This window comes from Mauremys reevesii, linkage group 11, assembly GCF_016161935.1.
Source record: "Mauremys reevesii isolate NIE-2019 linkage group 11, ASM1616193v1, whole genome shotgun sequence".
Taxonomy (NCBI): Eukaryota; Metazoa; Chordata; order Testudines; family Geoemydidae; genus Mauremys; species Mauremys reevesii.
This window is the reverse complement of record NC_052633.1, coordinates 35,142,738-35,159,060: the sequence shown is the minus strand read 5'-3', so window position 1 is coordinate 35,159,060 and position 16,323 is coordinate 35,142,738. Positions and strand designations below refer to the sequence as shown.

The 16,323-nt window shown below is 40.2% G+C and overlaps 1 protein-coding gene across 9 annotated transcripts in view; it reads right to left on the bottom strand.

Annotated features, from left to right (window-relative positions):
- The window catches only part of PDE11A (phosphodiesterase 11A), a 219,773-nt gene that overhangs the window by 28,386 nt on the left and 175,064 nt on the right, over nucleotides 1-16,323 (bottom strand). For all 9 annotated transcript variants that reach the window (XM_039494567.1, XM_039494563.1, XM_039494564.1 and 6 more), the window contains 3 exons: nucleotides 13,007-13,116; nucleotides 9,527-9,617; nucleotides 6,003-6,103 (listed from right to left, as the gene is read on the bottom strand). In XM_039494567.1, the coding sequence (XP_039350501.1) occupies nucleotides 6,003-6,103; nucleotides 9,527-9,617; nucleotides 13,007-13,116 (302 nt within the window). The remainder of the gene's footprint in view (nucleotides 1-6,002; nucleotides 6,104-9,526; nucleotides 9,618-13,006; nucleotides 13,117-16,323) is intronic.

The window sequence follows — 16,323 nt, the reverse complement described above, 5'->3', positions numbered from 1 at the left end:
TATTTCTTAACAAAGAGATGGTTAAGGAGTGAGTTGATTATAGTCTATAAGTACCTACAGAGGGAACAAATATTTACTAATGGACTCTTCAACCTAGCAGAGATAGAACATGGTCCAATGGCTGGAAGGTGAAGCAAGACAAATTTAGACTGAAAATAAGGCATACATTTTTAACAGTGAGGGTAATTAACTATTGCAACAACTTATCAAGGGTCATGGTGGATTCTTCATCACTGACAATTTTTAAATCGATTGGATGTTTTTTCTAAAAGACATGCTCTAGGAATTATTTTGGGGCAGTTCTATGGCCTGAATTATACAAGAAGTCAGACCAGATGATCAGAATGGTCCTTTCTGGCCTTGGAATCTATAAGAACAGAATTAAATACAGAAATAATTAAACTCTTCGTTATTGCATTGTATTCCAACCAAGACATCTCACCGACATATGGCAAATCACAGAATTTTTCTAATGGCATTGTATGATTTCCCCCAAACCACCTTATTTAATGTGGAGGTTGCTAGCACACTAATGAAGCAGCTCATATGATGACATTATACACTCTCTGTGTTTCATGAAATATGATATAAAGTGGCTGGATTTTACAAAAGTTGCTAATACAATGCAAAGTCATACAAGCAGAAAACAAAATTAATTTATTTCACATTCCTGGCACGATGGCATAACCATCCCTGTGGGAATAAATACTGCAATGATGAAAATTTTAATGGCCTAGAGTAGCTGGCGCGTAGACCTTAAATCAGCCCAACCATAAACTGGTCATTGGCAGCTATACATTTGTTGTTAGCACAGCCAGAGGTGGCAGGCTTTTACATTTTTCTATTTAATACACATTTCCTTGCCAAAGTCTTTCCAGAAAAATATCAGTAGAGCAAAATTTGATAAGGACGGCCATACTGGGTCAGAGCAAAGGTCCATCTAGCCCAGTATCCTGTTTTCCAACAGTGGCTAATGCCAGGTGCCCCAGAGGGAATGAACATAGCAGGTAATCATTGAGTGATCCATCGCCTGTTGCCCATTCCCAGCTTCTGGCAAACAGAGGCTCGGGACACCATACCTGGCTAATAGCCATTGATGGACCTATGCTCCACAAATTTATCTAGTTCTTTTTTGAACCCTGTTATAGCATTGTGAAGGCCAAGACTATATAAAGATAATTCTTTGATTTCTAGTTATTTGTGGTTCCTAGGCAATACATCTATTATCTGGGCAACAAACTGACAGTTCAGAAGAAAAGGTGACCTCTTGTACCCACCCTGAACATTGTGACATCATAAATAAAAAGCAGAGAGATGCATAAAGCAGTAACATAAAATATAGGTGATTTCAAGACATTTTGGTGAGCCACACACTTCTGAGTAACAGAGCTGCTTTAAGCTCCACTGGAACAGATGCAGAAGGAACATATTAAATCCGCACAGTGATTCTAGCAGCAGAAAGGCTCAGTCTGTGAAAAGCAGCCATGTCTGAGGAAACAACTTAACGCTGCCTTAGTGGGTGCTTAAACATGGTCTCCAGCAGGACCAGTTTTGTAACTTCTGTAAATAAAGCTATGCATGTGACATTCAAGAGTGTCTGAAATAAACGTAATGTTCAGTTATTTTGTAATCCACTTGAGGGGCTGAAGAGAAATACTTATTGATGTATTCATGCTCAGAGACAAAGCTGGCTTAATATATAATAAAGGTCTACAGTCCAGTGACTCAGGACATCATTTCAGTAAATCTCAGAAATTCTAAGGGATGAAATGTTACTGCAGCATTGGGTCGCCTGTATCTTTTTGGTACGTGTATGACACTACTATCGTGAGCTGTAAGTATGAGTTCTCACAGCTACAATTTTTTTTCTGTTCTATTCGGTTGCCTATTGTGAGACTCATTGCCAGACCAAGTAATCAGACCTAATTCTCACCTAATCTCATTGTTCATTATTTATACGGTGTCATGGGTATACATTGCACTAAACAGACAAAAACCATAATAATTCCCTCCCTTGAGAACCTCCTGAAATATGGGCTCAGTCCTGTAATCTGTTCTGTTTGGGTACAGCCTTGTATTCTTGCTGTGTACCTTTATAAGTGGATCCTTAAGACTACCTATCTAGATACTTATATTGCGTAGGAAGTCAGAATAGACTATCATAGTGGTCCCCTGTGCAGGGCTAGGGCTTAAATAGGAGTTTGCATTCAAAATCTCATCTACCAGTGATAATGCAGAAAACACCTTTGAAACCTTTCTAATTTATTTCATGTTTAGTGGAGACGTCAAGACACTTAAGTTTAAAAAAAAAAAAAGACAAAGACAAAAATGGGCTAGGATACCAGAGGGATGAAGAGACACAGATGGCCTTTTTCCCCTTCTCTTTTCATAAATAAAAACAGAGTCATTTTTGGGGCTCTGAAATACATGCATTTCTATTTATTCCCAGCCATAGTGTACTTGAGAACTTTGGTAGTTGACTGTTGCCTGATAATAGCCAATTATTTCTTTGACAAAAAATACTGATTTTTTTCACTGATTTTTTTTTTTTATGGATAGAATTAACTGGATACATATAAAGCTACAATGTTAAACAAATGTCAATTGTTCACCTTAACATGCACTGGTAGAAGGAATAGAACCTCTGGTTTCACTTAAAATCCTAAGTGGTAGGAGAGTTCTGCCTGAGTAAGAACTATAGGACTTTGCCATAAGTGGGTAAATTTGAAACAATATAAGTGTCCACAATAAGCAATATTTTCATTGGCAGGTTGGTAACATATACTGTACTAGTAAGCATCACAGTTGGGGGAAAAAAAAAGTGCTTAAAAAAAAAAAGATGGTGTAGTAACCACAGGATGTTTTCAGTAGACTGGTTTCCATACATTACCTGGAGTTCACAGGAGAGACAAGTACATAATAGCCTGGCAATGAGTTTATTAATAGTAATATTAGTGATTGGTCTCAATCCATTGCATTATCTCATTCTTGTACAAGGGAGAATTGTCTGTCTCCTTTACAGCTTAGAGTCCAGTTAAAAAAAAAAAAACCACATTAATCAGCTAGATCTAAAAGAGGAAGCTGATATATAATTTGGCCAGAATTACAGAAAGAAAACTTGTCTAGAATAACTTTGGTGAGAGCAATTATGTGAGTTTATGAATGTGAGGGATGGCTATTTTTTACCTCACCCATTATAGCAACTCTGCCTTCAACCAAGGAGGACTGTATCCAATCCTCTCTGGAACCCATCAGTGTTATTTCCAAATGTCACTGTTAGTTTGTAAAGAGCTTTCTAATTGTTGGCCAGAAAGGATTGCTCAAGAATAACTGTTTACACAAGGTCTTTTAAGGAACAGGTATTGGCTAAAATTGCTTAAAGTATCTACTAAAACTTTGACATAATTTATCATCAATATGTCTACACATCTAACAAATGCCAGGTCTGATCTTTCACTTGGAGGTAATATGTTTATTTGTTCAATTGTTAAAGTCCTATAAACATACAATATCTTGAGCAAGTCCTAAGGGTCTTCCTCCATCTATACTTTTATTGCTTCGCAAACCAAATCCCTGAGTGCTAAGTGAACTTTATGAACAGCAGAACAGTGGAGATCCAAGAATACTGCAATGCTGATATTTCCCCACCCCCACCCCCACAAGCCATTTAAGAGGCAGAAAACTGAGATTATGTAATTGAAGCAAGAATGTGCTTGCCCAAAAGAATCAGTTTGCATAATTTGGCTTTTAAATGCATGTACAGTCAGAAAGCTCATGTGGTAGTGGTTTTCAAACACACTTAGAGTAAATCGTACAATTAGCATAGAATAGTACGAGTAGTTCTATTAGCACAAATGGCACAATAGAAGCTGGATTTGTCTTAATATGTGATAGTACTGAGGAAAAAAGAGGTCTTTTTTTATTTGCAGAAATTCAAGTCAAGGCCTTAGGTTTTTGAAAATGTTCGGACTTATTCAGCACATCAATGTCAACAATAAAACCCAGGAATGAATATTCTTGAACCTCAGTTACTGCATGTTGTTTGACATCAGTATGTTGATATACAAAAGGAAACTTGATCTCATAGTCTGAGTCAGATTCACCCCTTCTGGTGTCAGGAGGGGGAAAGGGCTGCTGTGCCCAGGTGGGGATTTATCCCCCCAGAGAAGAGCAGCAACTGCCTCCCCTCTCCTGGGAATTCTTGCTGAGAACGAGCCTGATGCTCTTCCAGGGGCTCCCCGGGATCCTGCTGGTGGAGTCTGCTCAGAAACTGTGGAAAAAATTTAGCAGCATCATCCCCCACCCTCAGCCAACCTGCCCGCACCCCCTTACCAGTGACTGCCAACCATTTTTGGAGCACTAGCTACTTGTGCTAAGACTTGGGGGGGAGGGGGTGGGCGCGGCATACAGAGTGCTCATTATGGTCCCAAACATCACTGTCCTAAGTCACTGGCAATTTCCATTGTCATATTATCCATCAAAATCAGTAGCAGTCTGCACAGACAACTTACTAGACTGGAAGGACCAGAAAGTGTGAGGTAGTAGCTGTGAAAGCAGCTTTCTCCTGGTCAGGACGCACTGTGTACGTTACCTTTGCTAAAAGAACATCTTGAAGTAATTCTTGTCTTAAACTATTTTAGCAAAAATGTTGTTTTGAGAGGCAGATGCCTCAATTTGTCTATGAAAAGTCTTTAGGTGATGTAGGCTACCATGGGGGAGAGAAGAAAGCAGTGAACTCTGAGAGATGGCCAGGATTAGCAGCAGGTGAGCTCTTAATGCAGTATTAAAATAACACAATGAGCAGTCAGAGCAAGCTTTGTTTGCCCCATTCCAATCGGTGCCCAATGGTATGGCATATTTTTAATATAGATTAACAGACCTAGACGAGGAAAAGATTTTGCCTGAAGTTCTTTGGAAACTTGATTTCGCATAAAGCCATCAGCACTCAGGAGCGAGGAAGGAAAAATCCATATCCCCCCTCCATACAAACTCAAAAATCAATATGTAAATGCCACCTAGTGGAGTGCAAGTATGGTGCTAATGGACAACAAGCTATTTTCTAATGCACTGAAATTCGTCAGGATGGAACAGTGTTGTGCCTGGGCAGGAGATAAGCTACAATAGCACACGCTATTGTACTTCTCCCAGTAAATTCCCCAAGTGCATGCCAGCAAGTGGGATTCTGACTGACACACTTTGGAGGAGGAGGTGTGATGCTCAGGAAATGTAAAACTGAGATGCCAACAACTGCACCTATGACTCCATAAGCCTATTACACTTTTGTTTACTCAGTTTGAAGCTCCTGGGTGGTGGTGTTGGTTTGTTGGGGTTTTTTTTGTTTTTTTTTTTAACTAATTACAGTGCCAAGAAAATGGAAGAACTCATGTTACTTTGACTACTTGGAGATGTGATAGGAAAACTAAGAAGGAACATGAAGTAACTGCATTTGTGGGACACCTCCAGTCATGCTTGATTCAGTTAAACTTTGCAGGTTAGATCCTCAGTTGATATAAATCATCACATTTTGTCTTCAGTGGAGCTACTTTGATTTACAGGGCCAGATGCTCAGCTGGTGTAACTAAATACAGCCTTTTTGCCCTTTTTTGGGCACAAATGATAACACTATTGGGGATGTGCCCAGAAATTCAAAATGAGCTAGAAATGTACAATCTCTTTGTAGTTTTGGCCCACAGAAACAATCCTGCACTCTTCACACATGAAAGTCTCCTTTGGGAATCCTGTGTTGAGGAAATACAAGATTGGGCTATGACTTTCTACTGCAATTGCTGCACGTCTGGCTTTTGCTGAATATCAAAATGAAACTCATTTGGGCCTATGAGAAACTTCCATTAGCCTAAGATAAAATAAACGAGAGACTAAATATCTCCAACCATAATTAACCACTAACTTCATCTATTACGTACCCCATTGGTGCTTCCAGGGTCATTAGACAATGTTCTTTGGATTTTCATTTGTCAAATATAAACAATGCCAATACCTACTCAAAATACAGAGTGAGATCTGTTGCCAATATTGACTGCTTCAGAAGCTGCATAAGGTCACTGTACTCCTTGGAGGACAAGTTAGCAAAGATGTTGTGACCCTGTAATGAAAGAGAGAGAGAAGGTAAAGGACTAATAATAATCATTACAGATTTTTAAGAATTCTAACCCTGTAATTTTGCTACACAGAAGTTTTTTCCAAATCATGGTAAAACCGTGATAAAATAATAAAGTTAATGCTCCTGAGATTACATTAGGACAGGAAGTGCTCGTCACTGTATTCAAGAAGCTGGGCTGTGTTTCCTAACTGTGCTAATATTACAGCCTCTTGAAAAAAGATTTATTCTTTGGTCTGACTCTGCACAGACCCAGTTTATGGAGGAAAAACTATGGATACATCTCAATCTTTCCCTTTTAGCAAATGTTTTTGGAGCTGTGCTTTGTGGCTTTTCAGTTGTGCTGCCAACAGATTTATCTATGTTGCTGCTCAAAGGCATGCAAGCTGCTGTTAGAGCAGTCAAAGACACTCAATCAGTTTTTCATTCAAAATACAGGCTCTCCACTCACCCTTGACTATTTTCCACTATCTCATCGTACGTACCGGCTTTAGTAACTCAGACTGAGGAGAAGCTACGTTTGTAGAGCCCTAGACCTTGTGGGCCCTGTAAGAAGGCATTTTTAAAGGACAGTGAAGGCTTATGATTCTGGAAAATGTTTTACAGCCAGAATGAAAGGGAACAAATTATTTAATGTTGCTGCTTTGGGAATGGAACATAATACTAACAGTTTATAGTTAGAGACGTGTCAAATAAGGGGGAACACAGAGCCCATCATTTATCCAGAGAATACAAACTGAATGAAATTTGCAATTGAATTTGATTGAACTTTAATCTAATACTGGACTTTGTAAAGTCAATCACATATGATTACATTCACATATTAATATCACACTTCGATATTGCTTCCTACCCTTTGATATAATGATGTTTTTGGTAACTGAATCTAATTTTGATAGTTGACTGCAGTATAATTTTCATATCCAATGTGCACTGCCATCTAGTGCTTAGGAAAAAGATTAGAACACTATAAAGAAAACAAGAGCTTTCCATAGATAAGGGGCATCTTTTCTTCCTCTAGTGACCTTAATCTTGTAAAAGATTTCCTTTCACCTATGTGTTGGGAAGGTGGGGGGAATTCTAGAAGACATTTAGTTATAGACTGCAACTTAGGTATGATGTACAAAGAAAAGCTCAAACCTGTATGTGTTCAAAAAACAGCAGATAGTCACAGCATAGAATTACTTACTAGTAGATTTGCAATATTTTATAATAAACAGCTAACAAAGGGCTATACCACTATATTCAAGGCTTTATTGCTTGCTGAACTATTTCATAATGTATAAGGCAACATCACCACAGCACAAAACCCATGAGCACTTGTGTCAATGGTGCCTAGACCAAATACAGGCACCTTTTTTTTGTTCATGCTGATAGAAATCTAAAGAAATAATACAATATGCTATGACATTTCCCCCCTAGAAAACACAGATAGAATAGAATATTAAACACTAACATACAGGGAGTAATCTAATTTCAGCCCACTAGAGTGAGAGGTCCAGATACTTGGTGCAAATTTGCATAGCTCCATTGACCTCAATGGAGTTATATCTACTTGCAAAAGCAGAGGATCTGGATTTGTCTCTATTCCCAGTTGGAGAGCGTTTGGTTCCATCTGTGAATTTTTTTATCCAGACAAGTAACAACACACAGAATGTAGGGCTTAAAATCATAGCAGGGTGAATTGGATGGAGTTTCCAGGACAGATGATATTTGGATGATGAAAGAGAAGGAGTAAATTGGGTAAGGGAAAACTGTCCAGGGAGGGAAGAAGTTTTTCGTAGATTTGTGGGGATTTTTTTGAGGCCAGCAGGGACCATTAAATCATTTAATCTGACCTGTTCTGAGCCCAATAACTTTTGTTCCACTAAAACACATTTTCCAGAAAGGCACCCAGAATTGATCTGAAGATATCAAGAGATGGAGAATCCACCACTTCCCTCAGTAGTATGTTCCAATGATTAATCATCTTCCTTATAAAATAAAATAAAAAATTGTGGCTTGTTTCTAATTTGATTTTTGTCTGGCTTCAGCTTCCAGCCATTGGTTCTTGTTATGCCTTTCTCCACTAGGTGAAAGAGCCCATTAGTACCTGGTATTTTTCCCTATCAAGGCACTTATCAGGTCTCCCCCCAAACTCATTTTTGATAAACTAAACAGATTGAACTCTTAGGCTTGTTCTACTCTAGTAACTTTATTTTGGTATAATTATGTTGCTCAGGGCTGGTCAGTTATGCTGACCTACCTCCCAATGTAGACAGTGCTATGTCGAAAGGAGGGCTTCTACTGTCAACATAGCTACTGCCTCTCGGGGAGAAACCCTCCCGTTGGCTGCAGTGCTACAGTGGCCCAGCTGCAGCATTTTAAGTGTAGATAAGCCCTAAATCTCTCAGTATGTCTTTTTTTTTTCCAGCCCTCAATTCATTTTTGTGGCTCTTCTCTGCACTCTCTCCATTTTTTTCAACATCATTTTAAAAATGTAGACACCAGAACTATTCTGGGCTTGGTCTCACCGATGCCATGTACAGAGGTAAAATCACCTTCCCATTCCTATTCACTCCTCCCCTGTTTATGCATCCTTGGGTTGGATTAGCCTTGTTGCTCCAGCATTGCTCTGGGAGCTCATGTTTGGCTATTATTAACCCCTAAATCATTTTCAGCGTCACTGCTTTCCAAGATACTGTCCCCCATTTTGAAGCTATGGCTTGCGTTGTTCTTTTGATGAAGATATTCTGTAAAAAGTCAAGTGCCCAACTTAGTACCTATATGATTTATTTTTGTAACCAGTGTCTGCCTATTTCCCCCACTTATTGTTACACGACTAGTTTGTCACATCGTGTGTACAATTAAAAAGTAAGCTCTTCAGGGCAGGGATTATACCTCCCCATACATGTGGAAGCTCCCAGCACACTTTGGGTGTTACTACAGTACATGTAATAAACCCAAAAGCAGTTACTGAAAATACAAAACTAAGCACTCCAAGCATACTGTGCATATTGTGGTTGCCCATAAAAGGAAGGCAGGTTTAATGCTTTAAACTTTTTATTTTTACAATAGAAGGTGAGTGTGACAAGGTAAACACATTAGCTGGGAAAGGATTAAGAGTTCCTTGGCTATCAAATGGCTGAGAAGGATATACATAAGGAAGACAAATGATCCAAGGGGGATACAGGGGAAGAGTGTGTCCTTTTCCCCTGGCTGAATGAGGCAGGGAGAGTCTCAGGGGAAAATAGTCAGCAGCTGCAGTTAAATTGTTTTATGTTGTGTTGTGTGAGAGCTTTGTGGTAGTCAATAAACGCTGCCCGGAGGAAAGGGCCATTAAAGGAGTTTGGGCATGGGGTGTGTTTCCCTGAAGGTGAAACAGCCCCCCACCCTATAGTGAAAGTAATAATCCAGCTAGTCTGGTACCTCGCTTTGAAGAATCATGACAGCATGATTAAAATGATGGTGCTCCAAAGTTGCAGAAGTTCCATAAAGTTGAGCCAAAGCTGATCCACTCCTGAAACAGAACAAGGGACATTAGCAATTAGCAGCTACCCTCTTACCAAACACATTTTAAGTGATGTCTTCACCCATCTCTGCATTTCCATACACCATATTGGAGAGTGTTTGGAAGTCCATAGCTCAATGTACTAATCCAGGAATCGGCAATCTTTGGCACGCAGCCCATCAGGAAAATCCACTGGTGGGCCGGGATGGTTTGTTTACCTGCAGCATCCGCAGGTTCAGCCGATTGCAGCTCTCACTGGCCACGGTTTGCTGTTCCAGGCCAATGGGGGCTGCGGGAAGCAGCGTGGGCTGAGGGATGTGCCAAAGGTTGCCGATCCCTGTACTAACCTATGGCTAGACCCAATTAATATTATAGACCTGCAGGTTCTGGACCCTGTTAAGTCTGCTCTGACCAGCTAAGGATTCCTCCTGAGCAATACAGACATTTTGGGTGAGGTGCTTTTGAAAAGCTAAGTGATGGTGCTTTATCACGGTCTGTAATAACAAGAGTAAGACTAGTTTCATTCCAAATTAGGTGACATTTTGTATATGTTCCACATACTGCAGGGGTGTATTTTATTATATATACACACACACAGTCACAGACATGTAATATATGTAGTGGGGCAGGGATTGCCTTTTCCTCTACCTTTGTACCAAGCCAGTCCCTAGTACATATAATAACAATGGTATATAGCAGGCATTTGCAAAACTCTGCTGTAAAAGAGCCTGCAGTGGGCAACATCAGAGTGATTTTTAAAAATACTAAGGAGAAAGAGGAAGCAAAAACAGATGCTGAAACCATAAAAGTCTAACGTTCTTAGAATATATTTCTAATCATGGTTTTTTTTTATAAAAGCTAGTTGCAAAATATGTAGCATACAGTTTAAAAGTTCTAAGCTGAAACTTTAAAGGAAGAAAAACTATGAAATGTAATTATTAAATTGAGAATTGTTGGAAGGTGGAGGGGAGTGGGATTGGACTGTCACAGTAGATTAATGTTCACCAGTATTTCACTTCTGGGACCCAGCCTAAAGCGACAAGATGGGTTTTCTTTCCAAAGAAATGAGTATAAGAGATTATGCTAGAAACGAATAGCAGGCATCTCCTAAGAGCATATACTACAAAGCTGTACCATACTGATATTTAATCATCAAGGGCAGCTGTAATAGAGAGGAGGATAAGTGGGAAACATCATCCCTAGAGAAAACAGTGCTGAGGTGTACTACTAACAGAGCAATTTCAGAGAACTGTGATGTTGCTCTCATCATATACCTCTTGATCTTTCATCACACAAAACACTGGTAATCGGCACTAAGATAAAACAGGAAAATATGATGCTCAACTTTATAAGTAAGCTTGGAAGAATAAATCACAGCTGCTGTTATGAGAGGTACAATTTCTGTTTTCAGGGATATTTTATCTGTGTGTCATGTCTTCTCTTAAATGTCTTCAATAATTTCTTTATGGCATTAGAAAAAGACAGTATCTTCTTTGTACTCAGTTGTCAGTTGTACTGGAAGTGACAGCATTCAAGTGCCGAAATCCTCTATTTCAAACTTCCCAAGGGAAATATTACATTCCAATAAACATTCCAATAGAGAAATGGTTAGGTTAATCAGAGTCTGAGTCTATAGAGATTTAAATCCTACACAAGTCTTATCTTTGTGAATTAGGAACATGAACATCAAATCAGCAAAGTTTTCCCATTTGTCTTACACAGATTTCCCTTTTTTCTGCTTCCCATCAAGACTCCAGCAGCATAAAGCAGCTGGTGATACTTTGTAACCTTTGCACCAGCAGACCTGTCTCTTGAGCACTGCAATTGATTTTTCTTGCCTTGGCAAGTGACAAGCCAGACATTGTCATTGTTTCATTGTGAGTGAGCAGCAGCTGAGGAATCAGCAGCTTAAGGAAATGCTAACTGGGTGCATCAGAAACATCAACATGGGTGGAGTGTAATGTGGCCGTTTGCCCTAAGAAACAAAACAGCCAATGTACACTACACACTGTGGCACACGTGCTCCTTTTTAGCACAAAAATGTGTCAAGGGGGAATAAATTAGCACAACAGCTCTCTGGCTTTCAAATAGCTGTGAAGTTGGCCACCTCTTCCTTTGGTCCACAGGACTAGCAGAAGAGCAGAGCCACAAAACCATGCTGCAGCCCAAGGACCACAAAACCCATCTTTTTTGGATTCTGGTTATCTGCAGATGGTCACGTTTCCTTTATTGCAGAGAGCCAATGAAACAGTATAGGTCCTGGATTAGCCCTCTCTCTGACAACTCCATTGCAGAGCTCAGCTGAGATGTAGCAATGGGAGATTTCCTGCCCCCTTCCAAACATGGATGGCAGGGGTGGGGGTGGGAAAGGAGAGAGATGCCCTTTGATCAAAGGAACCTCCTTATCGCCAGGTAAAAAGAAAGGGAGTAAACCCTCCCTCCCCCACTACACTAAACTGCCTCTACCAGCACTCGCGTGGAGGAGGGGACTGTTTGCGGCAGTAGAGCATAACTGTGTAAGTAAGGGTTGCAGTATCAGGCCCAGGACCCCTAAACTAGATTTCCTTTTAGAGTGAAATTCACTGGGATCTGTACAGCAGGTGCAAGACTCCACTTAACAGATAAGAATCTGAATAGAAAGTTTAACACACAAGCTCAACAGCATATCCATCAACCAGCTGGCCTCACAGAGGTGCCTTCACACACCCTATGCACCATGCCAGAGGTCTCCAAGCCAGCCCCATACTGGAGCTAGGCCAGGAGAGAAGCCACATATCTGTGTTTATATGGAACTAGTGGCCCTAGTACTCTGCACAGCTGGTGTGGTGGAGTTAGGCTGGAATAACTGCCACATCAGATTGCACAGATCCCCACACCACAGTTTTAGGTTGGTGGCAACCATTCCACATGCCAAAGATTGAAAACTTTGGCTTTATGCAGGTGGAGTGAATGTCATCCTTTTGTGGACACAAGGCTTCAGTTTTATCTGCTTTTATTTAAATGTATTAAATAACTGGAAAAAGTTTCACAGTGATTCCAACATACCAGCCAAAGAGAGATTGGCATTTGCAATGCTTCTCATACTCAGTGTCGGCAGGTCTCTATCTGGCAGATACTCTGACTGGAGGAATCATCAGTGTTTGGCATCACATTTTATACTAGGTGTTAGTTCACAAGGGGCAACCCAAATCAAGAGCATGACACAAAGGGCAAGTCAGCAATTACCAAAAAGAATAGGGAATTATAAAGATGGATAGTCCCTCATTACATGTAAGCACAGGAATATTTGGCCTTGGCCTAGGAGCCCTGAAATTAATGCTTTATTCTTTATCCCCTGTCACCTTTTGCTCTGATATGGAAGGGAAACAAATTAAAGTAATAAGAATTGGAAAACTTACTTGGCTTGGAAGGCATTGTTGGTTCCCCTGTGGTCAAGGTCATGACATAAACATCCCACAATCAAAGCTAAAATTTCAATTTCAGTCAGAATCTCCTGAAATCCTGCCGTCTGAGAACAGAAAAAATAACTATCAGAAGCAGGAAGGATAGATAATGTTAGTCCATTGAGTAACAGTCATCTTTGTTTTGAAACCACCATCCTTTAAATAAGGACAAGATAAATGCTTTATTGTCATATTATGTTCACTGCTTTATGCTAGATGGTTAGTGAAATAGATAATGTCCTTGTAGTGATCTATTTTTATCTGTCACATTTTTAATACTCTCTTCCTCAGTACCCGGAAGGTGCAGTGGGAAAAGAGCTGAAAATAAAAACAATCCTTATATACTAGGATGAGAAGTTGAATTTCCATATGTGAAAAACATGAAACAAAATCTGTTCCGTTTTAAAATTGCTGTTAAGTAGACAGAGACTTCTTAGATCCTGAGGTGCTATATTTGTTGTACATTGTTGGAGACAACTTACAAGCTAAATCAAAGGAAGCTTAAAAGAGAGAAGCTAAATATCAGCTATGCAAATACTAAAGCAGTCAGAGACTGTTTTGTTCATCGCAACAAGGGGATTAGAAACAATGTTCCATGATTTTAGGTGGAAACACCTTGAATAGCATAATTCTACTAGAAATACCCTGCATGAGTTTGAGAGGAGATTTTTCTTAAATAAAGCATTGGAATTCTTCAGCGATAAAACTGAAATGGTAGATATGAGAACTACAGAATGTACTTTAGGCCAAATCATGGCCACCTTAGCTCACATGTGCTGTTGTGTTTTTTTTTTTTTAACTTCCAATTTCTGCCTTGGGTTGGATTTGAATTCTCAGTGTCTGGGACAATACTTAGATTCATGAGTTATAATGCACCATTGGCACCAATTAGGTCCTGTCCCAAATATGCTGGTGTGAAGAGAAGAGGTGATGATGCAGGAAACCCCGTCTGACACTAGAATTCCTCTGCAAGGAGGTAGCCATGCAGTAGTTTGTCTGCCTGAGCAGCCTGAGAACAGGGGAGGAGGTATTAGCATTGCTGATCATGCTAAATTTCCCAGAAGGGGTTTGCCTGGGTTGTTGGGTGTGCCCTTGGCAGACCACTGTGCTTTGAAGAGCTATGCTAGAAGGACTGCATGATATCCTTTTCCTAAAGATACAGCAGGACTCTCTTATGAATTTGCTCCCACACAGCACTCTTGGAGATATTATGCCTGCTTCTGCCCTGTGCAGGCATAATGTCTTCAGATACCTCAAATCACACATGTTGCATTCTGTACTACTCCATTCTCTCGGAGCCTGTGTCCTTAAGAGAAATAATTTGTTCCTCAGATTTTGAAAAAGCATATGGTAATGTTGATACCAAAAATGACAGGCTAAGGTAGGAAGTCATTATATGGGGCCTGACTTTCAGTAGTGCTGAGCACCAACAAATTTAAGTCCATGGGAGTTGCAGTCCCATGAAGTCCATGGGAGTTGCAGATGCTCAGCACTTCTGCACAATCAGCTCCACAGAATGCAAAATAGTTTGATGGATAGCAGAGTATCTCCGAGAAGGGAAATAAGCAATTATCACTGTGAATTTCTCCAGCTCAAAAGAGGTTAGCACTGCAGAAGACCAGATATTGATTTCAGCAGTTGACCTTTGTCGGGAAGATGCATTATGCAAATGATTTTATTGAGAATATGGTATGTAAAATAGAAAAGTTTGCTAATAAGGCCAAAAGCAGAGTTGTGTCCACTAAGGAATCAGCCAATTGGGGAACAAACAAAAAAAATCGCATGTGACTGAAATGACTAATCACACAATACAAATAGCAAATTGTGACTAGGTCAGTGGCAGCTAGTAATGAGGGGAGCAGCAAGTCAGCATGGCAGGCTTTCCTCTCAAACCAGTGAAATAACAAAAACTCACATACTGACCATGGAGGGGGAAACTAATGGTGGCTGAAGGACATCTGCAAGAAGTGTGGGGAGTCAGAGTGTCAGAGCCACAAAGGAAATATGCATCTGAACTGGGATCAACTGGAAAGAGAAGAGGCAGGGAAGGTATAGCTCTTCCCATCATAAAAGAGCATGCATGAGTGACAAAATGTGTTTGAGTGGGTTTTGCTGCTGCTAAGTGAGGAGAGGTGCAAAACCAATTGCAAGTGCAGTAAGAGGTAGTGTGGAGGGAAAAGGTGGCTATGTGATAGCATCTGCCTCACCGTTACAATAAGGGAAGTCAACCCATGTCTCTGAGAGGATTCAAAGGAGCCCAAGGGAGTTCAGTTTCCCCCCACACAATATTTCAGTGCCATTTGGGTCTCTAATGCCCCTAAACACCTTCACCCATGTGCTGAATTAATGTTGATAAATGCAAAGTAAAGCACACTGGAAAGCATAATCCCAGCTATACATATAAAATGATGGGGTCTAAATTAGCTGTTACCACTCAAGAAAGAGATCTTTGGAGTTGTTATGGATAGTTCTCTGACAATATCCACTCAATGTGCAGCGGCAGTCAAAAAAGCAAATAGAATGCTGGGAATAATTAAGAAAGGGATAGATAATAGGACAGAAAATACCAAGTTGCCGCTATATAAATCCATGGTACGCCTACATCTTGAATACTGTGTGCAGATGTGGTTGCCCCATCTCAAAAAAGATGTATTGGAATTGGAAAAGGTTCAGAAAAGGACAACAAAAATTATTAGGGATATGGAACGTATGAGGAGAGATTGATAAGACTGGGACTTTTCAGCTTGGAAAAGAGACGGCTAAGGGGTGATATGATTAAGGTCTATAAAATCATGACTGGTGTAGAGAACGTAGATAAGGAAGTGTTGTTTACTCCTTCTCATAACACAAGAACTAGGGGTCACCAAATTAAATTAATAGGCCGCAGGTTTAAATCAAATAAAAGGAAGTATTTCTTCACACAATACACAGTCAACCTGTGGAACTCCTTGCCAGAGGATGTTGTGAAGGCCAAGACTATAACAGGGTTCAAAAAAACTAGATAAATTCATGGAGGATAGGTCCATCAATGGCTATTAGCCAGGATGGGCAGGGTTGGTGTCCCTAGCCTCTGTTTGCCACAAGCTGGGAATGAGTGACAGGGAATGGATCACTTGATGATTACCTGTTCTGTTCATTCCCTTTGGGGCACCTGGCACTGGCCACTGTCAGCAGACAGGATACTGGGCTAGATGGATCTTTGGTCTGACCCAGTAAGGCCATTCTTATGTATATCTATCTTTAGACACTAGCACATTACAGTAAGACCTGTT